This window comes from Gymnoscopelus braueri, assembly GCF_963280865.1.
Source record: "Gymnoscopelus braueri genome assembly, chromosome: 15".
Taxonomy (NCBI): domain Eukaryota; kingdom Metazoa; phylum Chordata; class Actinopteri; order Myctophiformes; family Myctophidae; genus Gymnoscopelus; species Gymnoscopelus braueri.
Window position 1 is genome coordinate 17190452 of NC_137620.1, and position 27255 is coordinate 17217706.

Here is a 27255-nt window from a genome sequence, read left to right on the forward strand (position 1 = left end):
GTGGAGTGAGTGAGTGCTGACCAACCCCGGACGTACTTTTGGAGGTCATTTCAATTATAGTATTGTACAGGTCCTAAAATAAACATCATTTATTTTAAACATAAATGTTATCATTAAAATCTTAGTGTTTTGCCAACTATTTGGGGCCACTTGCAATACCCTCACAGCCCACCAGTGGCCCCAGAGGCTGATAATGGCTGGCCCATAGACCTTCCTACCGACAGCGCTACGTCATTAAGCCACGAGTGTGGCTCTTGTCTCTGCAGCTGTCTTGTGTATTTTCATGGTGTTGGAGTGAAAGCCAGTTTCGTATTAATTATTTAGCCCCAACTGGCGGTGTGTGATGTTTGTCTAGCCTGCTATAGCCACACAACGAATACGAATGGACCCAAATGGAAATGGTCCATTTGGTTCCATTCGTACACTCTCAGAGTTACAGACCCGTAAGGGTCCATTTGGTTCCATTCGCACACTCTCAGAGTTACAGACCGGTATAGGGTCAATTTAGTTCCATTTGGTTCCATTTGCACACTCTCTGAGTTACAGACCGGTATAAGGTCAATTTAGTTCCACTTAGTTCCATTTGGTTCCAATTGCACACTCTCAGAGTCACAGAGCTGTAAGGTCGCGAGTAAATGTCCCCTTTTTATTCCTGCATTAAAAACATTTTTGACACCATCTGTAATTCATATATATAAATCCTGTAAGAATATATTTTCACCAAACTTCTTTCTAAATGAATGTGTTAATAAATAATAATTTGAAATGTTTTGGTAGGACATGACCCAATTCTCAAGAATGGGTGATCATACTTAATGAAAAATATAAAAACACTTAAGTAGATATTGAGGTGGTATTTAGATGCCACAAGGTCTGTTTCACTGCCCTCTAATATTGTTGAGTTGTGGGTTAGGTTAAGGTTAACTAAGGATCCAAAATAGAGAGACGGTCTAGAAAATCCACAGAATATTCAAAGTTCAGTTTTTTGGGGTGTAATTGAAAAAAAGAAGAAAAAAAAAGAAATTTGTTGTCATGAAACCTTTAATGCAAAATCAAGGCACCATACCAATATAATAAATCATTCACACAATATTTCACACAGGTCATTTTCCATTCAGGTCATTGTTGTATTTAAGTCTGAAAAACATAAACCAACTACAGAAGTAAAATGTAGAGATTAGCCAAACCAGTCTTGGTTTCCCCATCCGTCTTTGAATACAATAAGGCCACAATGTGCCAATCTCTAACTCGACATCTCTTGATTGACAGCAGTGATGACCAATGGGGCGGTGTTCCTCCCCTCATCGCTGACACTCGGGCTGAGGAACGGGAAGAGCCTCTCAGTGAAATGATACCCGACGAAGGAGTACATGTGGGACTTGTCCTCCACGTTAAAGAAAGACACCATCCCTTCCTCGTAGTCCACAAACACTCCGACCGTCTGCGGCTTCTCCCGAAGGTGGAGGAGGACAGAGGGGGACTCCAGGGCCCGGTACTCGTCCCCGCCCCTGAGCCTCACCGTCCAATAACCATTCTCCGGGGTTGATGTGATCATGCCCTTCCTGTTGATGGACTCTCTGACCACGCCTACATCCCAGAATGTCTTTGCTCCAACATGGACCTGATGGAAGATCCAAGAGAAAACATGAATGTGAACTGTGATCTATGAGTTGATACAACACTGAAGATACAGTAAAGTTGGTATTGTTGAAGGCTCAGAGCAGGGCTGATGAATGGAGACGTTGAGTGAAAAAGTGAACCACGGCTATTTATGTCTAAGCAGGCCTTCACAGCGCCCCGCCATCAGAGCCACTGTAGTTCTGGAGTTTGGAGACTAAAGGGAAATACATACTCCTTTTGTCGTTGAAAAATCTTCGAGTTTGGACAGGCTTTCCGAATTATATTTCCGAGGGTCAGCAGTTAGGACATCTGGAGGTGCACAGGTTCCGAGGAAAAGGTCTGAGACTGGCCTTTCCGAAGCTCGGAATGACATCAATTTGTGGTTATATCACCTCCCTTTCCGAAGACAAGTACGGACTTCGGAAGGAGTATGTATTGCGCTTTAGGTCTGAGAGCTAAGAAGGACTTTTAAACTTATTTTTATTTAAACGTTTTGTTTATTAGTTTTAGTTTTTTTTTGCATACTCACAAGTAATACAGTAAATACTGAAGCAAATAAACAGAGTATCTCCAAAGGGTCAAAATAATTAAGTTACAGGATAGACAAATCTCAAGTATGAAAAAAGATAAATTGAATAGGATATATGGACTTTTAAACTTAATCACATTAAACCCATGGTGCCTCTATTTTGGGCAAATTATAATCTTAGACTTCATTTTTTCTATTTTTTCTTTCTTTTTTAATAGCGAAAATATCAGCTCTATTCTATATGCTCACAACGCATTGCGAGCTCGTAGATCTACTGCTGATGGAGTGTTAGCCCCACCAAAACAATATGAAGGTAAAATGAAACCCATCCAGGCTGACTGTGAACTGCTTCAGTGCCACCTTGTTGTTTGGACAGTCTAACAAATAACTTGGAGCAAGGCTCACCTCAAGTCTCACCTCACCTTGGCCACTGCTTCCTATTATTTACATAGATTCAAGTATCAAAGAAATATACACTGACCTGGAAGTAGAACCTCCCAGCCAGGAAGCCCCTCTTTCCCAGAATGCAGAGCACGGGGTCAAAGCGCTGGGGGTTGTCGGGCAGGACGTGCATCAGGTCACCTCGGCCAACCTGCTTTCCATCGGCCGACAGGACAATGTTGGGGTGGGCTGTGTCTGGGTCCAACACCACATCAACTGTTGGGAGGCATGAATGCATCGTGCGAGTGCATGAATAAATGCATATGAATGAGTGAGTGAATGAATGCATGAATGAATTAATTAATGAATTAATGACTGCTTCAAAATGTTATAACAAACTGTGTTTGGGTCTAATGCCATCATCAATTAGAGATGATGTTGGGAGGAATGAACAGATACATCTGAATTACTTCCCTCAATTAATTGGTATAGTGAACAGAAGGAAAGTGCACACCCTTAAAGTAATGAGTGAATTTGCAAACAAACAAATGAACGAATTAATGAATGGTTCACTTCATTAATCATTTCAGATTGTGTGTACAAAAAATACATATTGTGGCAAACGGCAGGGCAAGGAAACAAAGACAACATCTCTCCAATAATAACGGCTTTATTATCTTTCTTACAACGGAAATGTTTTTCTTTGTATTACTCACAACGAATACAGTAGGCAGACTTATATATACAACGGTCGTGATATAGTAAAAAAAAAACTGCGTGTACTGTACTGTATTTGTTGTGAGTAAATAAGTGTGGGAAAAAGACCGGCTGTGACCAGTGGTGTTTTGGTCGCTACACGGGACACCACGGCGTTCCACTGGAAATGTTTCCAAGTACCCAAATGGCTACTTTGCATAACAGGTTTACACACGTGCATATGCCGTCATTAAAATACCCTTCCCCTGTAAAAAAAGAAAAAAATCACCATTACACCACTGGATGTGACATAACCAGTCTTTTTCCTACACTTATTTTACCACAACCGGCCGCAGCGTGCGCCGGCTACAACTCTTTAAGGGACATAGCCCTACAACTACTACAGTGCAGCACCGTCACTAAAATAACGCATTTGATTAAAAAAAAAAGAACATTTTAGAATGAAGTCATACTTGCATATTTCTGCATCCTCTTCAACTCTGCCGTAAAAAGAAACAAAAAAAGAATCCCTCAGTTTCAGCAACCATGAAAAAAGTATTAAATGCAAAATTGAAAAAAATGTGTGCAGAAAAAGAACCACATGACAGTTCACCGTCCTCACCTTGGTCCTTCAACTTGTCCAACTCATTCCTCAGTGTGTCGTCCAGCTTGGAGACCGCTCTCCTCACAGTTCCCACACAGAGGTCTGAGTTGACACCAGTCTCAGACCATTCTCTGGTGAGAGGAAGGGAGCTGAGGGATGGGAACCTCTGCAACAGAGCAATAAACAATAAACAGCATGATGCATGCTTCCATTATAGGGACACTGTACATAATACTGTAGGAACAACGTTTACAAGCTTGAAGCTTCATTGGATAAAGACATAGATTCAATGCATTTAAATTAGTCCTTCTTAATTGATTCTTAATTGATCTAAGGTTGTATTCTAAACTGAAAGAGGTGATCTAGATTCATAATTCATCTAGATTCTAGAACAACATATTGAGCCACAATTAATCTAGATCCATCGTTAATCTGGATCCATTACCACTAATCTAAAAGATTCACATCTAGATTCACAATTAATCAAGATCCACAATCACAGTTCATGTACGGTAGATTCACAATTATTTTAGATCCACATCTAGATCCACAATCTACAATCAACCACAATTATCAGCAATCTAGATGCAGACATAAACTTATCTATTGTAGAGAGAATAATACCTGTATGGGCACTTCAGGAGAGACTACCCAAATAAGACACTGGAGCCCTGTTTGACTCTCTGAGGGAGACGCAAGTCGAAACGTCAGTCAACATGTGCAAACCAGTCGAGTGCTCCTGTATCTTATTTGGGTATAGACTCTCCTGATGTGCCCAGGTATTATTCTTTCTGATTCAAGTTGTCCCTGTTGAGCACCGATGAGCCCTCGGCTCTACCTTCAACTGGCTGAAGCGCTCTGGACTTCTCTTTGTACCTATAAACTATTGTAGATCTGCATCTATTTCCACAGTTAATAATCAGATCCACACCTATACAGTCACAATGAATCTAGATCCACATCTAGATTGACTCACAGTAAACCTAGAGCCACATCTAGATCCACAGTTCATCTGGAGCCACATGCATGTATGGTCCTCGGTTAACCCAGAAGCACATATCTTTTCATACCTGCAGCAGGTGGAGGTGGTCCTCTGTGTGTTCCAGCTGCTCCAACTCGCCGCTCCTCCTCTGGAGCTCAGTGATCTCCTCCTCCAGCTCTCGGAGGAGTCCCTCTGCCCTCCTCTCTGCCCCTCTCTGCTTCTCCTCCATCTCCTCGTTGGCTTGAGCCTGGCTTCCCTCTATGGAGCTCATCAGGGACGCAAAGACACGGTCGCTGTCCACCTTCTCTGTCTTTGCGCTTACCTTATTAAGATGAACAAAATCATGTATTGATGTGTTAATATTTTATGCTCTGTTGATTAATTGAATACATAGGACCTTTTTGTGTTATCCTTTTAGCCCAAGTGTTACTGTTGTGCTACTTACATCTTTGACTAATAAAGTATCCAATCAATCAATCAATCAATCAATCAATCAATCAATCAATCAATCAATCAATCAATCAATCAATCAATCAATCAATCAATCAATCAATCAATCAATCAATGGTTCGGATCAGAACTCACTCTGCTCTGCTCCAAACATTGTTTAACCTCCTCTGCTTTCTTCAGCCTGTCCTGGATCAGCTGCTCAAACTCAGCTTCCTTCTCCTTCATCTGGACCTACACACACACACACACACGCACGCACGCACGCACGCACGCACGCACGCACGCACGCACGCACGCACGCACGCACGCACGCACGCACGCACGCACGCACGCACGCACGCACGCACGCACGCACGCACGCACACACACACACACACACACACACACACACACATAGATCAGTGCGCTCAGCTTTATTATATGTATATTATTATGTAGGTATTTATCTGATGCTCTCATGTTCTGAGTATGCTGTTATTGTCATGAATGTCACGTGCTGGTGTGGTGAGGACTCAGCGATCAAAAACCCAAGACTGGGTGTTAACCACATAAAGTAATCTAAGTAGTTCGGAGGGGCTTATTATCGGTATCAGCCGAGAACGCGGAGTCTATCTATGTGAGTTGGGAGTGGGCATGGCCAAGTAAAATCATTGGATATCTCTTCAAATAACATCCAAAACAGTGGGTGGAACAGTGAGTCATGTGGTTCAGTGTGTTAACCCATTGATACCTGGAACGCATCTGTGTAACTTTAGATGTCTTTGGCTATTCAAAAATAGCAGATATACAAGCTCATAGCGCGGCACCGAGTGCCGCGCTACGAGCTTGTAGATCTGCTATTTTTGAAAAATCTTGATTTTTTTTTTTTTTTTTTTTTTCAAAAAACTGTTAGGATTTAGATTTTTTTAAAGAATCGCCTCAGGTCTTAATGGGTTAAGATGTTAGCTCCATGTTCCCGAGATTGCTGGTTCAAATCCCGCTTTTACTGTGAGGTTAAGCATAGTTCTTTATGAGGTTAGGCATAGTTTTTTGAGAGGGTATAAGGTTATGTTTGAGCAGTTAGGCCTTCAGGATAAGTGTTTTTCTCTGGGACACTTCAACACATTGTCGGGGCTGGGAATCGAACCTTGGACCTTCTGTTTCTCAGACGGCCTCTCTGCCCACTCAGTTAAATCTAGCCGGTCAGAACACAGGGTCACACGTGGAGCAAATCAGGGGTTATGTTCATACCTTTATCTCCCCGCCCTCCTCCTCTATGGTGACAGTGTGGTGGGTCTTGTGCTCCGTCTCCATGCAGAAGCGACACACACACGTCCTGTCGTCCCTGCAGAACATCTCCAGGAGACTGGAGTGCTTCTTGCAGATCCTGTCCTCCAGGTCGTCCACCGGGTCGATCAGCTTGTGGCGCGCCAGGGCGGCGACCCGCCGGTGGGGCTCCAGGTGGTCGTGGCAGTACGACGTCAGACACACCAGACACGACTTCAGGGCCTTGAGCTGCGCCACGGTCCCCGCCAGGCAGACGTCGCACGCCACCTCGTCCGGCGCGACCGTGGGCAGCGGCGCAGATAACGGCGGAGCCACGGCCGCCACAGAGCTGACGACGGTCATCGTTCCGAACATGTCTACGAGCTCTTTAAAGGCCGTGTTGACGCTGATGTCTGGCCTGGAAAGGAACGCTTTCTGACACGTGGGGCACCGGCACACGCCATATATGCCGTCCCAGGCACCTCGGAGGCAGGCCTCGCAGAAGTTGTGTCCGCAGGGCGTGGTGACCGGGTCGGTGAACACCTGCAGGCAGATGGAACACTGGAACTGCTTCTCACACAGCAGACTATCTCGGCAGGCCATTTTTCTGGAAGGCAAAAGAACATAAAAGGGAAGCGTTGATTGAGTTGATAGAGGAAGTGTAGAGGATACAGAAATGTCACTGATAATACTACAGTATACACGCAAACACCCAAACAAACAACAGTGTGTATGGTGACGGTTATTAATGTTATTAGGTGGTTAGTACAGTACATATTCACTTTTGACCTTTAAAACATTGCATTAGATTATATTATTGCCTCATATATATTCATATCTAACTCAGTGGTTCTCCGGGTGGGGTCCGGGGTCCCCCAGGGGTCCCCTGAAACATCTGTGAATATAGCATCAAAATCAGTTTAACCACTATACCCTATTTAATATTTCAGCTATTTTTGAATATCTTAGAAACAAAATTGAGAATGGTGAACAGTTTTGAATATTTTGATTTGTTCAACACCGAGATCTGTTCTCATGGAGGTGTCTGGCACAACATATTTTCAGATGGGAGTCCGCAGCGGAAAACGTATCGATTTGGGGGTCCTTGACATGAAAACGTTTGAGAACCACTGATCTAACCAATATCCATTCAATATTGTCTGACGTCGATGACAGATGTCATCGACAACACCGAAATAGGTAAAACAGCCTTCAGTTTCGGCGCCCTCTTTACCTGGAATGAGTTACAACAAACTTTAAACATATCGACTCACATTTCACTGTAGCAATTTAGAAACCTGCTCATTAATATTGTTGTTTTAAATTGTCATTGTTTTAATTAAGGTGTCTTATTTATTATTGTTCTCATACTCTGTTCTTTGCCTGTTTTTACAGTAGGCTACACAACGTATTTTATCCTGCTGTTCTTATTTCAATATTATTACTCTGTTGTGTGAACTTGTGTCATACCTTTTGTAATCTCGGCATCGTTGAAAATGAGGGCCTTGCCCTCAGTGTATTTCCGAGAAAACAAATAAAGGTTGAATGAATGCAGTGGTGTAAAGTAACTAAGTACATGTACAATTTTGAGGTATTTATTTTACTTTACTGGAGTATTTCAAGTTTTCAGTACTTTTACTTCTACTCCACTACATCTCAGAGGCAAATATTGTACGTTTACTCCACTACAATTATTTGAAAACTTTAGTTACTAGTTACTTTATAGATTTTGATTATTATTATTACAAAACCACTTAAGCCCTATATACATTTTGGCCATTTGAAAATAGCCGATGCGACGCATTGTGAGCTTGTAGATCTGCTATTTTCAATATTTGTATGCATTTTATCCATCTGAAAACTTTGTGAAATGGGACATTCTGCATAATGAGTACTTTCTACTTTTGGTACTTTACTGTAAGTACATTTTTAAACCAATACTTTTGTACTTTTACTCAAGTACATTTTGAATTCCGGACTTTTACTTTGCAGTATTGATACTTTTACTTAAGTAAAACAAATGGAGTACTTTTTTCCACCACTGAATGAATGAATGAGAGGGAGACAGGCGTGGGTGTGTTTAGCACCGCCTGCCAGCAGTCACTTTTCAGGACTCACGTGATTCCTAGACTGTGTTGTCTTCTCCCAGGTAACAACCACTGGGTGCTGGGTTGGTACAGCTGTAGTACAGTACACACCTTTGTTTCCCTTACCAAATGCACACACAGGCACACCCTCTCTTTCCACTGAATCACATAAGCAATGAGCTCATTACATTGATGTTGTGTACACCAGGGTATTATATTTCTGCTAATGATTATGCATTATTGTGGAGCACAAGTCTAGTTCTCTGTATTCCTAGGGGTAAAGTGCAATAGGCCTGTCCACTCACTCCACTGAAACACATAAGTCATTCTAACAGGTCCTCCGCTGTGTTATCTATTATAACCTGTGGATTTGTAAAGGTTACTACACATGCAGTGGGCCTATTCATCAACCGTGATTAAAAAGAATGGGTTTCCATAGAAAAAGCACACACACCTTCGCCCATTACAGCCTCATCCTAGAAATGTCCTTACTGTCAACACTGTGTATTGGATGAAATATGAGTTACCGTACAAGTACAAACAGATAGCATAGGCCCAAAATCCAAAATAGTGCAACGGTTGACTTTTTTACTGTTCTAAATTCATTACAGTAACACTTTTTTATACTAGTTAATGGTATTAATGTTCGTGCTGAAACGTGCTGGTATAAACAAACAAAAAAGTCTTCCTAATGCTACAAGTGTAGAATCCTTTGCTTCTCCTGATTCCTCCGTGCACATTGTTAGCAGGTAAAGTTATGCCAGATCATCAGTTTTACATAATAGCATTGTGGAAAAGAACACTTCATTTAATAATGTGGCAATGCCCCATTATGATTTAAAGTGCATTGATGATTTCTCATCAACATCAACATGTACCAAGAGCAAGTCAAACGTCTATGTGATACCTAGAGTTAAGAGTTGGTAAGAGTTCCTTTAACACAGGTAGCCTATTTGTCTTTGGAATGACCTGCCTCTCTTGGCTAAACATACTAAACAGGCTTAATTTCTGTTTAATATGTGGTCTATTTTATACTGTCTTGCCGCTTGAAAAAATTAACAATAATTATCCAGATGTAAATTATAATCCAAATATAAATGCAGACCAAGGATTCTCTAACTAAAAAACATTTAATAAATAAGTTATTATAGCCTACCATATGTGTTATCCTTGGTTCAAACGTATATAGCCTATTGTATATTCATATACATTATTTACATATAAATAATAAAATCAATGATTTACAAACTTACACTTGCTGTTAGTTCTCCTGTGAATGCTGTAGCTGGTTGCTGGCAGGTCTTTCCACACTGAAACACTGTGCAGGTGACTCCACCACGGTGTGAGGAATGATGAATGAATGTTCATTTAGTGTGGTTGTAAAAACAGGAACATGAACGTCAACAGTTACTTAACGCTGTGCACGATATACGCCTCCCACTCATCAACAAGCACATCATGGTGCCTGTCTGTCTCCAGGTCTGTCTATCTCTTTGGCCATCTGTCTGTTGTCCTCTCCACTGGCTCAGTATGACTAATATAATGACTGATATCACTGTCTATTTCTCTCTCGGTCTACAGTACACCTTCCTACAGTGGACCGCAAGGCCTGTTATTAGTTTGCATATACCGTATTATCATACACATAATGCTGTGTGCGATATGAGATATCGCTTTCTCACACTAAGCACCTGCGAGAGAGTGTGTGTGCGTGTGTGTGTGTGTGTGTGTGCGCGCGTGCGTGCGTGCGTGCATATGCGTGTGTGTGTAGCAATTGGCATGTGTAAATACACAAGCATTACCACAAGATAATGTGTGTTTTGCGTGATGGGTGTGACTGAGATACAGTTCAAAGTTTAACATTTTCCATTTGTGACACACCTGAATAGCCTGCAAACCACCTGACCTTAAGAATGCTGCAGCTCTGCATTACACACGCACACGCACACGCACACGCACACACACACACACACACACACACACACACACACACAGTACAGTAGTACACATGCAAACATATCTGCATGCATTCATTCATTCATACATATACATATGTTCATGCTAAAGCACAAACTCAAATGCAGGTGCACAAGCCATAGGGCCCCACATTAAAAATATGAAGAGCATACTGTAGCTCATGTTAACCACATGATCCCTACCGTCCCAATTCTGGGGTGAACATTGGGGGGAAATAGCAGACCTACAAGCTCACAACGAGATTTGGTCTAGAGAGCAGGTGTCCAAGGACCCCTTAGCTGAGAGAGAGAGATGAAGCAGGGACACTGTTTAAATATGTATTGTGTTGTGAGCGAGCTGTGAGCTTGTATATCTGCCATTTTCAGCGAATGTTCCCAGTGATTAATTACCAAAATGGAAAAAAAAAAGTGATGAAACTTTGGTACTAACTCTGAGGAGACTCTAAGATGGCGCCACCTGTCCTGCACGCCATTGAACAGATCCTCAAGCTATATTTCTTTCTTTCTATCTATTAAAATGTACTTATGGGTGACTGGTGGTGGTGTCAGGAACATGTGTTAGGACCCAAGTACAGGGACTCAAAACAAACGTGCAGGAGAATGAGGATCACATTAACTTCACTTTACTAAGGGACAATGCAGAACAAAAATAACTAAACTCAAACAAAAACAAAACACAGACAACAAGGAACCTGACACACAACCTATGACCCAGCACTGAACTCACAGAAACAATTGGAGCTTGTCACCCAACCAGGCTGCAGCTGGTCCTCACAGGTGACAGCATTCAGGGCAATCAGAGTCTTGGCCTCAGGTAGAAAGCAGAGTAGGAGATTGGCTGGGGGAGCAGGGCAAGGGAGGGGCAGAAGCACACTCAGTGGCTGAACAGTCACATCAGGGACACAACAGTGGCCGTGATAGTGACAGGTGGACGTCAAATATGTAACATCCGGATTTGACTGGCCAACAAATGTCACAAACGTGACATCCGGATTTGATTGACCAAGCGTTGCATGGCATAGTACTCTGATCATACTTTTTTCTCGCAGAGTATTTTTTCTAATGTGAATACGAGAGTAAAAGCACATTCTGATATTTTCCCAGAAGTGTTGGTTTATTGATTGTTGTGAAATTCCCTTAGGCCTTTGATAATGACTTCATGAGATCATATGAGCTGCATGTGATGTGAATGGTTTTACAAGTCTGTAAAAAACACAAAAAGGAACCAGCAGTCATCAGTATTGTACCTGATCAAAGGTTAGACTGAAAGGCCCTGTAATTGCAATACATACAGCATCCCCTGTTGAAACACAGTCACCCCACAAATGGAAAACGTTACATTTGGTTTACATGTGAGTACAGTAAATTCTACATTAAATTAAATTCAAACTTGAATAATGGACTAATGGTCCAGACACAAAAACACAAAAAAGGTATTGGCAAAAGGCAAATAAAATACATAACATGGCTTAAAAACACAAATAGACAGCTGTGCCAATGTCTCCACGTATAGATTAGAATAGAGGTACAGTTGCATGTGGCACTGAACCTAATATCCGTTAAAAGTAAACATTTCCAGTCACTGAGCTGGCATACATTTATATATGAGATTTCTTAAAACAGCTTGGAACGTATTGTCACCATATAGGTGTGAATATTCTCAGCTATACTCTCCACAAGCTTCCTTAAGTGTGCAGTATAAAGTGGTGCAGGCCTACTCCTCATTCGACTAATCCCTCCACATTCAGAGTGAAGCCCCATATGTACGTCTTTTTTCCCCCCCTTTTACTAAGGAAGACCTCAGCATGTGAGTTTTACACTTAGCATAATGTTTGCATCAGTGTCAAAGTCAAATGCCAAGATTTGTGTCAAGACTCAAATCCTTAATCCTTCCAAGTCGGCCAGGACACCCATGACCCATTCAAATTGCATTGTAAAACAAAATGTGAAACTCCAGGGGGTTAACCACTTTCAACCTGGCTGGCATCACTATTTTGAACAATTGAACATGTCACATATAAATCCCCCCATTTTAGAAAAATGTAATAATCTAAAATTGAGCTTGTAGATCAGCTATTTTTGCCATGCGACACCGGCGTATGACAAGAATCTGAATAAGAATCAACTTTCTTGTCACATCTCACGATTACATACGTAAAAGTGTGGGTGAACTCTCAGCATTGCAGTTACAGGAAGAGTTAGAACAGGGAAAGAGAGAATAGAGAAGAAAGGAACACAGAACACAGAACAAGTCAAATAACAGGAAGGCACAGATACATTATTATACAAAGTCCATCCCATACAAAATGAAGTAGGGCTTAAGAGGACATTCTCTGATTCAGCCATGGATGAATTTGCCATTTCTTTGCATATTGTATGTCCTACCATGAATACCTATTATATCCTTGACTGTGGTTTTGAGTTGATACTGTAAATATTCAATGTTCTTGCTTTCTTTCCCTCACTGTGCATTGCCTGCCTTATCATTGTTGTTCCACTGGATGGTGGCAAAGCATTACACTAGCAGGCAAGCACTCTGGAAATGATGTGATCGATAATGTTGATAATGTGTTGAATGTCAATATTGTTGATGATATACTGAAGTTTAAGTGTAGGCAAATTGTGATATTAACAGGGTAACTGACACACACACACACACACACACGCACGCACGCACGCACGCACGCACGCACACACACACACACACACACACACACACACACACACACACACACACACACACACACACACACACACACACACACACTGCCTCATTACATAACTAAAAAGTGACAGTTAAAATCAGCTATGGTACTGTAGTTCTTTAAAAAATAATAAGCAACCATTTGAAGGTTGTGGGAGTGGACAAATGCAAAGATGGAGGACAGCGGCAGTGGCAAAGGACAGTGACAGACAGTAGTGACAATTAGGGACAGTGACAGAGGACAGTGTCAGAGGATAGAGGACAGTGTCAAAGGCTAGCAGTTGAAAAGGGATAATTGTTGTACATTTGCATATTGTACAGGTTAAATAAAAACACTGGGGGGATTTTAACACATGTATTTGTGTGCTTAGTGCAGTCTGCTTGAGTCAGGCACTGTGGGTACGCTGGGCTGTCTCAGAGGTTCATCCACCTGTGCATGATCAAATAAGGCTCATTGTTTGACTTAATAGTAGCAGCATTTGATAATATGTATTAAGAGGGCATATACATGTGTTAGTGGATTCATGTGAATATGTACAGTAATGTGTATTCATGTGTGAGGATATCTGGGGGGAAACCCTATAGCAATGATATACTGTATGTCAGCCAGAGCTAGGTAATGAGCAGCCACCACAAGGGAGTCATTTTGTGTGAGTCGGGGTGATGTTGTGCATGGCGCTGTAAAAAAAGAAGAGGGGGAAGGACGTCATGCTTGCCCTATAGACTTTTGTCTCTTGCAGTTCTCAGATCTTCTAGCTTGTCTGTCAAATAATGTATTTGAAAATACCAATATTGGTTTATGAAGCATTGAATGTTTAGGGACAAAATACATTTCTGATCTTGTTCTATAGCCTATCATGAACCATTCAGACATCTCATCAGGTCATCTGGGACAGGCTTGCTTTCTGTCCCCAGAATCAGAACTAAACATAGAGAAGCAGTGTTCCGTTTTTATGCACAGTATCTGAAACAAAATCCCAGAAAACTGTAGGTCTGCTACAACTCTCAGTTCTTTTAAATCAAAGCTAAAGACTGTTCTGTTTGCTGCTGCCTTTAATTGATCATGTATTTTAATCATTATTCTGCACTGTAATTTGAAAAAATAAGTTTCATTTTACTTTTATTCTTTTGTAATCAAATGTCTTTGTATAAGGTGTTTATTTTGCATTCACTTATGTAAAGCACTTTGCATACAGTATACAAATAAACCTGCCTTGCCGTGCCTCTGCTTGCTGCATATATTTTGCCCATATATATGCACGCCAACGCACAGAGACAGGCAGACAAAGTGAAGAACACAAACATCAACGTACAGTGTTGTAGATCAAGAGACTGAAACTTCTTCCCTTTCAGGTATGTTGTGTTTAATTCGTATTTTGTCACATGTGTACATTAAAGCTAAATTTATACTTCATTGTACTACCATTGGTTTTGGCTTGCGACACATTGGACAAAGTATACTGTAAATTAGGCTTAAGCATCAGAAATGACAGTACTGTATTTCAGATGTATATATACATATATTTACATTTCACTTCAAATAGCCCAGGATTAATAAAACATACACCATGGAGTGAGGGTGTGAGTTTGCAGTGTATCAGTGACGGTATTGTAAAGTCACCATAACGGACGGGTGATTTTTTCCAGCTTGCATTTAATACAATCTGATGAAGCGGGAGGCATTTTTAACACTACTTCTATCAGGTCAGTATATGTCAGTGTATATGTGTGTATATGTGTGTGTGTGTGTGTGTGTGTGTGTGTGTGTGTGTGTGTGTGTGTGTGTGTGTGTGTGTGTGTGTGTGTGTGTGTGTGTGTGTGTGTGTGTGTGTCATTTTAATCGTTTTAACTTCTTCATTGTGTCATTGTTTCATTACATCATGTTCCTGTACTTGATTAGTACAGTGTTTTATAGCAGGCCCCTGGGCAGATCAAACATGCATCCAGATATGGCCTAATAGGTCGCTTTTGTCAACAGACTCAACACTGTGATTTATTCCAACGATATGGCAGTATAACATTTTGGAGATAATGTGTGAGATTATTTACAGAAAAGATTTGCTTCTTTTGGTCAAGCACTGCTTAAACAAATAGCAATGAATCCCTCGATTCCCTCCTTTCTGGAAAGGTGTTGCTGCTGCCTCTGTCAGGCTGGTCAATGGCACAGCCCGCTGCTCGGGCAGAGTGGAGGTCTACCACGACGACGAATGGGGGACGGTGTGCGACGACGAATGGGGGCTCAGCGATGCCCACGTGGTGTGTCGACAGCTGGGCTGTGGCGTGGCCACCTCTGCCCCTCAGAGTGCCCACTTTGGACGAGGAAGTGGGCAGATTGTGCTCGACAACGTTCAGTGTGTCGGCTCAGAGTCCACTTTGGCGAGCTGCGTACACGGAGGTTTAGGAACGCACAACTGCCATCACAGGGAAGATGCAGGTGTCGTCTGTGGAGGCGAGTAAGAAATGCTGTCTTTTTCTAGTGGTTCGCAACCTTTTCAGGCCGCGCCCGCGACCCCCCAACATAATCATATTTGAACTGGGGACCCCCCAAAATAATCATATTTGAACTGGGGACCCCCCAAAATAATCATATTTGAACTGGGGACCCCCCAAAATAATCATATTTGAACTGGGGATCCCCCACCCTGACAAGCGCTTGGAATTGTAGGAGTTGAGGCATTAAAAAAATGTTGGCCACTTTCTTATAGTATTTGACAATTTGGCCAATGTTTGACATGTTTTTATAGAATAGTTTGTTGATTACTTTTGATGCAATTTTTTCATTTAAATAAAAAAAAGTTAGGTCTTAAAAGTCCTTAAACCCCCCAAAATCTTGTGGGGACCCCCGGAGTTTCAGGGTCAATTATGTCATATCTTCATAAGTATATTCATTCCATGTGTACGTTCATCTGTACTCCAGAACAGATCAGGAAAACAGTGGTGAGACTCTGGGTGACCTCTGAACCCTCAGTGAATTGGAGGGACTCAGGTGTGCAGAAGGCCATTCTAGAACAGGTGAGCTTCATCCTATATGGTTACAGTCAAAGTTTAATATTAAATCCAAATCTATGATAAATAATATTATGAATAACAAATGTTTTTTATCACATACAATTTAGATAGTGTTAAAGTCATTTCATAATTTAATTTCTTTGATTCAGGTGGAACAGACGCTTTGGAGACAGTTTTTACAGTCTAACTGTACTGGCGTGAAGCTGTCATGGAGAAGGCAACCTAATGGAGAAGTCTTCTACATGAATGGGAAAACCAAGGATTCATTGACATGTGATAATGAGACAAAATTCTACACTGGAATTCTACACTGAAGCTTCAGATCGTTTCAATCTTCCAGATTGCCTCATATTTGGAATAATACAAATAACAATAAATAATGCCAGTGTCACAGATTATTTTGTAATCAATAACAGTACTTATTTCTGGATATAAGGAAAAAGTATGTTGGACACAGTGCAAAACCAAATCATGTAGACTAAAAGTCATCCATTTTAGTATCTTTTTGCCGACACCTCTGGTCCGTTGTCTGTTGTCAGAAACTTTATGAATTAACTTTAAAATAGATAAATGCATTTCAGGTACATTTCCGGTGCGATCACCGCGTGGTCCAAATGGATCTTTATTCCTTAGGGTCTGTAACTCTGAGAGTGTATAAATGGAACCAAATGGACCTATAAGGGTCCATTTGTACAAACTCAGAGTTAACACTGAGAATTTTACAGTGTGGATTGGGGTTCCAAACAGAAAATAATGTTACATTTGTACACTCTCTGAGTTACAGACCCGTAAGGATCCATTTGGACCCCTGGTAGGCCCCGGACTACATTGAGAAACAGTGATTTATACTCTCCATTGTTTTTACTCAATCAAACATATCATGGGCAGAAAATACAGTGAAAATAGCTGATCTACAAGCTCACAACACATTGTGATGCGTCACATTGTCAGCTTGTAGATCAGCAATGTTTTGCAGGTATTGGTTTGTTTGCAGTCAATTCCTGTGGGGTGGGGGAGGGGGATATGTTTATCCTGTGAAGTTTGTTTATTTCTGTTTTATAACATAATCAATCAAGATATTATCACAAAAAAAGAAAATGTAGTGATGAATCAAAGTAATAAAGTGATAAGTAAAAATATGTTGTTTCCTTGGGAAGGGTATATGGAGGACGATGCCAATGCAGCTTACCATGTATTTAGGAGATTGTTTAAATACAAAAACAAACAAAAAAGAAGTGTACATTTTCAGACCTGCAATTTTTTTCCACGTAAATGGTTAAGATCAGAGCTGGTTATAGATTTTTACCTATATTTACTGTACATAAAATCTCAAACCCCTGTCTTCTATGAACTAAGATAGTATAAGAGATGTGATCAAATGTTATTTATCCTTGACAGATAGACAATAAAAAATGGAGTAGAGGGCTAGAGGCACTATGTAGCCTAAACAGAAAAGTAAACAGAGAAAGCTCAATATAAAGCATGTAAAATATATAAATATTTATACACAGGGTTCAAAAGTGCAAGATTTCCCAGTGTAAAACTGAAAATAGAGCTGTATCGTAGCATCAGGGATTAGGCATTAAAATGCCTGTGTTAGTAAATTAAGTGCTGAAACATTGAATACTGAACGAGGAAAATTAATGATCTCAGGGATCTGCTCTTAAAAACGTACTGTCACTACATATGTTTTAGTTAGTACCAGAGGGAGCTATTGTGGGTAGGAAGACCAGAAATACCTGTTAAATGTTTTTCCAAAGACAGCACACCCAAAAGACGGGAGGAGCTATGCACTAAACATACAAGCGTCATTGTATCAGATTAGCATTAACCTAATGTCAACCCACAGTTCTGCTCAGGGGTTCGGATCAACTTCTACACAAACCTCTCAGTCGCTTTAGGCTTCGATCCTCAGCACATTTGTTGCTAGAGAAACTGACCTGTCCTCCCCCTCAGGTGAGTGATGTATAATTGGGGTAAATATAGTAACAAGAATGGCTTTAGGAATGTTATTGTGATATTATTCTTGAATATAGTCAAACTTCTTGTTGAAATACAAGGAGTTGTTGAGCTTTAAATGAAGTGATTCTTCATATTCACTTGTTCTGAGACAAGTTATAGGTTGTTGTGTGAACGTCTTTGTCCATGACTCAATGGTCGACCCCCAGACGTGGATCAAAGTTGGTTGTAGGTGGTGGTTATATAGTAATATACATGCCGTATTGTGAAAGTATAAAGGCAGAAGGATTGTGATATTTCCGCTCACCATGAAATAAGGTCTTTGTAAGCTGTATGCTATACAGATGTGGCTGTGCAACCTTCTTACTGATGGGAGCTCAACATTTTCAATCTAAAGCCAGCCACCAATAGTACAATATTTGCCGAGCTATACAGCACCAAACCAATCTGTATGTGTGTCCAACAACCCAAGTATATACCAAAGGTGGAAGAGAAGACATGAGGCAAGTGTTTCAGGGAAGTGCAGCAAAGGTCGTTCTTCCAGGAAAGTGCATCATCATAAGTATGAATGACGTAGTTGCCACGGTGTAAGCTCCAAAATCCAGCTGTATTTCCTCAACCACCACTAAGGTACTCCTCTATGTCTTGGGCTGTTGTTGTTGTTGGTAGGATTTATTGTCGCTGTTGTTGTTTGTTAAGGCTACGGGTTAAAGTGAGGACTTTATTGCCAGGGGTAGCAGGAGTAATGAAATGTGTATTTGCTAAGTTTAGGGTGCCAGAACAATGGTCATTCTGTCTCTTGTTTTAGTTAGGAACCATTTTGAGCTCTTATCACCGCTCCTGCTCCAGTGTAGCAGCATTCCTTCATTTCCCTGCAGTGTTTATTTATCATGCACGCACGCACTCACACAGACAGCATGCACACACACACTATAAATATTAGAAATGACTTTTTCTAGTCTAATTCCTATTATGTACCATTTAGTCTAATTGATTGTCATTTTAATCATAAATAATTAAACATGATCGTGCAGTTAAGTATAAAATGTTCATACAATTATAATTCTTCTATCATAGACTTATTAATATTGTCTCTGTCGGGTGGAACACGTCGCTTCACGTTTTGAGCTTGTGGAACTGCTAATTTTGATGCTTCTGTGTGACACTTTAGTATGATCAAGCAGGGCATGAATTTAAGGAAAAAACAAAAAGTTAGAATATGGAGATAAGAGATTTCTGCCTGACAGCAATGTTTAAAAATGTTTAATAATTGTATTAAAATGTCCCCATCATCAGAAACATGGCCTCGGCACTGAGTGAGGAGCAGTTCCTGTGCTGCATCTGTCTGGACATATTCACCAAACCCGTGTCCATCCCGTGTGGTCACAACTTCTGTCTGGACTGCATCCAAGGCTATTGGGACACCAGGGACACGCCTGAATGCCCGCTGTGCAAGGAGACTTTCCGCCGCCGTCCAGAGCTCAGGGTCAACACGGGCTTCGCCGACATCACTGACAACTTTAAAAGGTCTACCTGTCGTTATTGATGCTGCAATTGTTTATTTCATTATTGTCCTGCCTGTGTTGTCTTTTTTGTTGTTGTTCTTTCAAACACTGCCTAGCAAACTGTTGTTTGGTCTTTGAGAACGACAGAGATTTTCGGAACTTGGGCCCTATCCTGGGCCCTATCTTGCCTTACCCCTTATGCCCAAACCATTTTGGCATTTTTTTTACTATTTTGAAAAACCTTTAAAAAATAGTTCAAATAGCCAGGCCACAGGTTGTGGATCGGCTATTTGGACTATTTTAAAATGTTTTTTTAAAACAGTAAAACATTACTAAAAAGTTGAGGCATAAGGGTAGGCGGCGTGCAAGATAGGGTTTGTGTTAAATCTAACCTGATTGACATCACTTTAATTTAAATTAATTGAAACTGAATTGAACTGAATTTGAATCAAAAGGTCGCTGAAGGTCAAGCTACGGCAGACTGAAGACGACGATGACGTCCCGCCGGTACCCCAGAGGTGTTCCTCGAGGTCCCGTACCGGGCCTCCTGACGAAGTGTCCTGCGACATCTGCTGTGGAACCAAGCTGAAGGCGGTCAGGTCATGCTTGGTGTGCCAGGTGTCTTACTGCCAGACCCACTTAACGCCCCACCAGAGGGAGGCAGCCCTCCAGCAACACAGGCTGACCGACCCCGCCACCTTCCCCACCCAGGGTCTGTGCAGGAAGCACAAGAGACCCCTGGAAATGTTCTGCAGGAACGACTTGTCCCCGCTGTGTGTCAAATGCACAGAGACGGACCACAAGGGCCACAACACTGTGCCCATGCACAGGGAGAGCGTGAAGATGAAGGTGAAGTTTTTGATTGATTGATTGATTGATTGATTGACTGATTGATTGATTGATTGATGAAGGTGAAGTTTTTGATAGATTGATCGATCGATCGATTGATTGATTGATTGATTGATTGATTGATTGATTGATTGATTGATTGATTGATTGATTGATTGATTGACGCTCTCTGTGTGCTAAATGGTAATTGTAAAGTGCATTTTACATGAATGAGATCAACAGTAACATACTGGTGGAATTGCTATCTTAACCATCTACACTACAGGCTCAGCTGAGGAAGACAGAGGCAGAGATTAAGCGAATGGTCCAGGCCAGACTGAGGAAGAAAGAGGAGCTCAATCATTCCCTGGAGCTGAGCAGAGTATGTTTTACACAGTACATTCACTGTAGCTACATCGTTTGCATTCCGAAAGCCCAGAAAGGAAAAAAAAACACGTTACGTTATCGACCTAATTGATCATAAATATTCCATATTCAATGTTATAACATTATTATAAATCCTACCGCTTAGAATACACTTTATGTTGATTGTAGTGTTTTTTATCTTGACAGAGGCTACTGCTTTCTTTACAATTCAATCAATGTCTTTTGTATCTTGTCTTTTGTATCTTGTATCAGGGTAGAGCATAACGGCGCAGCCAGATAGGTCAATGAATACAGCATTGTTTTATCATAGTCAGCATTCGGGATTGGCTTTGGGCCATGGTGGCTTTGTACCGTACATTGAATGAATGCAAAATCATCACAGAATGGCATACGGTATGATACAAATAGCACATGGGAAGGAATTAAACCATTAAAGACTAAAGTGGATCAAAAAAGTTGTATGTTAAATATAAAAAAATGGCTTGCCTTACTTCAGAAAAGTGTGGAGTCAGAGATAGCAGGCAGCGTCCAGGTCTTCAGTGAGCTGATGAGCTCCATAGAGCGGAGACAGACGGAGGTCATCGAGGAGATTGAGGAGAAGCAGAGAGTGGCTGAGAGGAGGGCAGAGGGACTCCTCAGAGAGCTGGAGGAGGAGATCACCGAGCTCCAGAGGAGGAGCGGCGAGTTGGAGCAGCTGGAACACACAGAGGACCACCTCCACCTGCTGCAGGTATGAAAGGATACTGTAGTGTATGTGGTTCTAAATTAACTGTGGATCTAGATGTGACTCTAGAAAGCTCACAATCTGAAGCAACAAGCTTGTAGATACATTTTACATTGATCATGGGAAATGTGTCTCCTGTTTTAGAGTTTACCGTCTCTCAGCACTCCTCCTTCCAACAAGGACTGGTCTGAGATCAGTATCCACGCATGCCTCTGTGTGGGAACAACCACGAGAGCCATCTCTAAGATGGTGGACATCTGCAAAGAAATGGAGAAGAAGTTGTCTGTAGAGGGTCTGTATCTTTTAAAAATACTAACATACTTTATCTGTACAGGACTTTTCTAAATGCAGTGTTTACAAAGTAATTCATGCAACACATAAAATGGAAAATGATAGAATTATGAATAAAGAATAAGCAAAACGACGGTAGTTTATATAGTTTTAACATATTGTCAGTCTCAGTTATTCCTGTTGTACGAATGATAACTGATTGACCCATTGATTGAATTTATTTGATACCATACCAGTAGCTTTACATACAGTAATTGTAACTTCCAAAAGCATAAGCAATAGATTTAATCCTATTGGGTATCTTTTTGTGAAAATCTATGTTGGTAAATTAAAACAAACGTTTTTCCACCCTCTTGTAGAACTAAAGAGGATCCAACAATATGCAGGTATGCAGGCATGTGTGCACTGCACACAGACACACACAAACACGCACGCACTCACACACACTCTAGTCTATAGACATGAACACTTCACTCTTCAATACACTCTTCATTTCATTCATTCAATCCTTTTTATTGTGTATCTGTCTTACCAGTTGATGTGACTCTGGACCCAGTTACAGCAGCGTCCTGGCTGGTTCTGTCTCCTGATGGGAAGCAGGTACAGGTCCGGAACTGTTCTTCTTGCACTTCTTAGATTTCTCCAAATTACCAAATATTTACCAGAGTTCTCATAATGTTATGATTCTGTTAGCTGTAAAACAGTTTGCAACTGAGTTGGCAAACCTTTGACAAAAATAGGGAAACATAGCTAATGTACTATTTACTACTATTTTCTCACAACAGATTTGGTGTAGAGAGAATAAATGAGCGGGCCAAAGAGGTCAATGAAATACACTATAGGGCTTAGGGTTAAATAGCTCCTAAAGAGTTCCCTGACAGAGTTGTTATTGCATGCATTTTCTACTTGTATAATGTTTGATGTTGTCCAGTGGTTCAACAGATGATGATGATCATAATGAATGACAGGTGAACATCGGGTACAAGCAGAACCGTATCGCAGCCCCTGACGATCCCCGGAGGTTTGACTCGTGCGTCTGCGTTCTGGGGAAACAAGGCTACAGCAGTGGACGTCGGTACTTTGTGGTACAGGTAAGACCTCAGTCACCTAACCATGGTCCAGGTTGGGAATATTAAGACAAATTGTGAGCCTATAGCGTACATTCAACTATCTGATTCAGATCCATGTTCAGCCTGCAGCTCCTCTTCATCACGTTCCAGAATGTAATATTCTGGGTTTTCCACTGGTGTGGTGGTTTCCAACCTTTTTTAACCTTGACGCTCGTCCCTGGGCGACCTCGTCTGCCGGAAAACGGCTGCAGCCAGACATTTCTCATGGGTTGTGAGCTTGTTCACCGGCTTTTATAGCTATTTTGTTTAGATTTTTTGAAACATTTGTTTAACAATGTTATTAGTGTGCTTCATTATGAGGTTACACTTGGGAGTTAGCTATGAGTTTGTGCAACATGTTAAAAATGTTGGACTACCTCCAAGCTGCTATGATCTTTGGCGTTGGAAACCACTGCACTAGTGTTAAAAAATGGGGGGGGGAGAAGTATGTTTTTATTCTGTATCTTTTGTTTTGTGCGTGCACCGTTTGACTCCTTAACCTAAAATGATGTATCACACTGGCAAAACTCTCCTACATTCTGTATATTTAAATTCCAGGTTGGTGATAAGACGGACTGGGACGTGGGCGTGGCCAGGGAGTCCGTGAACAGGAAGGGAAGCATCACGGTGAACCCCAACAGCGGCTTCTGGGCCATCTGCCGCCGGAAGGCCGGCAGCCTGAACGCCTGTGCCGGCCCCTCCGTTCCCCTCCCTCTGAAAGATGTGCCCCAGAAAGTGGGCGTTTTCTTGGATTACGAGGGTGGGACGGTGGCTTATTACGACGCGGAAGCAAAGTCTCATATCTACACCTATCAGGGGTGTGTTTTCACCGAGGCCCTGTACCCGTACTTTAACCCTTGCCTCCACGACAACGGTAAGAACGTCGCTCCTTTGATCATCTGTCCCGTCGAAACAGGAGGAACAGGGGAGGCAGGATATTTTGGACAGGAGGTTGAGGCAGAGGTCCCGCCCACCACACCTCTACCGGCGGTGCCACCGGTGCCACCTCGGACTCGCCAGTCGTCCGTTCGCTCTTTGTCACGTCACACCCTATTCTGAAGGAATCTCCAACTAAAATAGTAGACTATGGGCAGGAACTGGGCAGAACGGTGAAATCATCTGGTGTAGTGCTTGGCTGAAATGGACAAAGCATTTGGACGGAGCATTTGGACCTCCATCTGCTCTTTTTCCCCTCTACACCTATGCCTCTTTGCCGCTGCGAGGCGTTGTGAGCTTGTAGATCGGCTATTTTTGGCCAAAGCTCTCCTCAGAAAAGGGATACTAGGGTTCAAGTGGTTAAGGTAAAATAAAAAATCCTATCACACAAAGATTTGGCGGACCCCCTGTAGTAACTCTGAGGACCCCCTAGGGGTCCCGGACCCCTTGTTGAAGACCCCTGCCATAGACTGTAAAAAAAGATGTGCCACGTGACCCATTGGTTTCTAGACCCGTTTTGAAGCCACTTTTTCGGCAAATTCAAATCCGTCATCTTTGAACATCCGGTCCCGAAAAGAAACCGGAAACGACTGCTATTGGCTGCAACCGTAGCGAGGGCGGGTCTTCACTCGGTAGAACCAGTAGAAGCCTATATTATAGAAGCATAACATACTTTATCATTATTTTCTTAATTAATGGGACCATAATTTACTATACACATATAATGTAAATTGAAAAAAACCTTTAAACTAGCAATTGAAAACATCAAGTATTAATGAAAATGTTTACTAAGATAATAAAATCAAGTGTAAAGTCTGGCCAAAACCTTGTTCACTTGAATGGAGTGTAATTGCTTCTGCAGCCTGCAAGAGGTGAAATAGCGACATCTGCTGGGCCACTATTGGGAACTGAAGGTAATTTTGTTCTTCCATGTTCATATGGATCATCATCATCATCATCATCATCATCATCTGTTTGATCACAGAGATCCCTTCCCCATGTAGTCTTCCTCTCTGCTTTCCAACTCTCTCCAAAAATAACCCATTCCCTGCTTCCTCATACACGTGACTGGCTGTAGTCGCAATTACTGGACCCTTTTCACAGCGGCCGTTTTGGCAAGTAAGCCCAGCTGAAGGTAATAACATTAATTGTGGGTATTTTTAACATCTAGCAACATCTTAATGAAACACGCCCACAATTAATGTCATTACCTTCAGCTGCCCTTAACATTACCACTGTGTTCAATTGACTTCACCTTACAGAGACAAGGGTAAAAAGGGTGTATTTAAACTGAATTCGAGTTTGGTGTAAGCAATAATACCGCTGCATGTTTGGTGAAATGTTATCTTACAGTATAGCAATTATGAAACTATATCCATTATTTAAGGTGCTAAAACATCATGTAAACAATCACAAGCATCCAGCATAAAATGATGACCATGCAGCAAGCAAGCAAGCTGTATACACTCAGCATTCCACACTGAACAAGCTTACGTAACCCTCACCTGAAGGCCTGTGTTCATGACCTCCCTGTTTGTTATACAAGCAGCTGTTCTGTTACGTTTATGTAGATGAGAACACACTGTTATATATGTTTGTTTTGTTTGTTGGTCACCTAGAAACAATTCCCACTAGATCAGGGGTCTTCAATATTTCTCAGGCCAAGGACCCCCTTAGCTGAGAGAGAAATGAAGCAGGGACCCTCACTACATTTTGTATAAAATTATGTTGCAAATTAAACTTTTTCATAGATTTAATAGATAAGCTTCATAGACTTGTTTGACAGCAACTACTGTTGTGTAAATTAAAGGTTTTTTTTTGTTAATGTTTATTTTAGATATTTATCCACTTAAACCCTCAATACTTAGTGAACTTGACCTTTGGCTCTGTAATTGGTCTGCTCTTTTTTCCCTCTACAACAAATCTCCTAGTAGATCTACAAGCAAATCTATAAGCTCACACGTCGTGCTGTGACGCGTCTTGAGCTTGTAGATCTGCTGCTTTTGGCAAATAGGGATGAATAGGGATGCTAGGGTTCAAGTGGTTAATGTAAAAAAAAAAAAGAGTCCTATCCCAAAAAGATTTGGCCGCCCCCCTGTAGTAACTCTAAGGACCCCCTAGGGGTCCCGAACCCCCTGATGAAGACCCCTGCACTAGAATATACACTAACACTTTGAAAACCATGTTAACCTTTCAAGGAGAGATAAATGTTTAAAATTATGACTTATTATAAATAAATTAATCTCTTATACTCAGAAATTACTTCTGGAACAGATCTTTTCTTAACCTAGCTCAAATATCCTTTTGGGTTGATCATTTCTGCTCCTTTAGGACGTGCCAAAGGACTTGAATTTGCCAATGAACATGTGCAAAATGCCTATTATGACATGTAGGTAGGCCTATGTTGAATTAGTGACCATGTTAATACAGAGATGCAATTTAGCTTTATATCACTGTCCCTATCAGAGGGTACTGACAGTCTCCATCAAAACTGCTTACCCTATGTGCTTACCGCTTACCTTACTTACTGCTTACCTTATGTGGATGCCTCTCAAATGAACATAGCTCTCTCACCGAAAAATGATGAACCCATAGATTTGCTGCATCAGTGCATTGAAGAAATCAAGTACAGGATGTGACAGGATGTCTTTCAACTTAACTTTGATAAATTTGTCTTTGGTGCCAAGGAAACGGTTGAAAGTGAGGCAAGGTGATCTAAATTTGGATAGCTACATCAAGTAAATAATAACGTCAGCCTAAAATAATCTTAAAAAATATAGCAAGAATTAGAGGATTGGATGTCAACAAAACTTCAAACTAAAATGTATCCATGCGCTTATCTCCAGCAGGGACCAGTGTTTCCCAAACACTTATTTATTATTTTTCGGTCTCAAGCTTAAAGGTTTAATGACATTCACTTTTACATCACATTCAAAGTCTTTGTCCTGGTCCTTCAAAAGTGTACAAAAAGTTTTAAGTGAAAATTCCATTCCAGTGATCCATGGCAGGTGTTTTTCTCTCACATTTCTAAAGCCTTTTCAACTGCAATGAAAAAATAAATCTTTGCCTGCGGGTGTCGCTGGTGAGGGATTTTGCCTGTCAATCATCGCCTCTGCTCCGCCCCCCCCCAAAGGAAAGGATAGGGGAGGGGAGGGGCGAGGAGGAGAGTGGGCGGGATTATTCGACTGTGACCTCACTGTCGAAGGGCCAAGCTCAGATTACTTTTTAGCCTA

The 27255-nt window shown here is 41.4% G+C and overlaps 2 protein-coding genes across 7 annotated transcripts in view; one reads left to right on the plus strand and one right to left on the minus strand.

Annotated features, from left to right (window-relative positions):
* Positions 1-1023: 1023 nt before the first annotated feature.
* Positions 1024-10175, minus strand: LOC308101654 (E3 ubiquitin-protein ligase TRIM39-like). 3 transcript variants are annotated; one of them, XM_080451081.1, is made up of 8 exons: positions 9848-10175; positions 6493-7114; positions 5398-5493; positions 4901-5134; positions 3849-3996; positions 3700-3726; positions 2631-2806; positions 1024-1621 (listed from the first exon to the last, which is right to left on the minus strand). In XM_080451081.1, the coding sequence occupies exons 2-8, from the start codon at positions 7108-7110 to the stop codon at positions 1244-1246; spliced, it is 1677 nt and encodes a 558-aa protein (XP_080307207.1). In that variant the 5' UTR covers positions 7111-7114; positions 9848-10175; the 3' UTR covers positions 1024-1243. The 3 variants fall into 3 exon arrangements, with proteins under 3 accessions (XP_080307207.1, XP_080307208.1, XP_080307209.1); XM_080451082.1 differs by having other exon boundaries at positions 9840-10175; XM_080451083.1 differs by lacking the exon at positions 9848-10175 and adding an exon at positions 8626-8649.
* A 7924-nt stretch (positions 10176-18099) lies between these two features.
* LOC308102386 (zinc finger protein RFP-like) overlaps positions 18100-27255 on the plus strand; it is a 10188-nt gene continuing 1032 nt past the window's right edge. The window contains exons 1-10 of one of the 4 annotated variants that reach the window (XM_080452073.1): positions 18100-18239; positions 19539-19769; positions 20203-20596; positions 20862-20957; positions 21459-21692; positions 21831-21978; positions 22337-22363; positions 22513-22583; positions 22946-23068; positions 23645-27255. The exon at positions 23645-27255 is cut by the window's right edge and continues 1032 nt beyond it. In XM_080452073.1, coding sequence (XP_080308199.1) covers positions 19543-19769; positions 20203-20596; positions 20862-20957; positions 21459-21692; positions 21831-21978; positions 22337-22363; positions 22513-22583; positions 22946-23068; positions 23645-24145 — 1821 coding nt within the window. In that variant the 5' untranslated portion in view covers positions 18100-18239; positions 19539-19542 and the 3' untranslated portion in view covers positions 24146-27255. The other 3 variants (XM_080452076.1, XM_080452074.1, XM_080452075.1) reach the window with 3 other exon arrangements.

What these genes read in the sequence shown, in the direction of transcription:
- LOC308101654 (XM_080451081.1), bottom strand. Translation starts at nt 7,110, where the DNA reads ATGGCCTGCCGAGATAGTCTGCTGTGTGAGAAGCAGTTCCAGTGTTCC. An exon ending in AGGAGGGCGGGGAGATAAAG is followed by an intron (nt 5,494 to 6,492) that starts GTATGAACATAA and finishes GTGTGTGTGTAG; the next exon opens with GTCCAGATGAAGGAGAAGGA. An exon ending in GGACAAGTTGAAGGACCAAG is followed by an intron (nt 3,727 to 3,848) that starts GTGAGGACGGTG and finishes TTTTTACGGCAG; the next exon opens with AGTTGAAGAGGATGCAGAAA.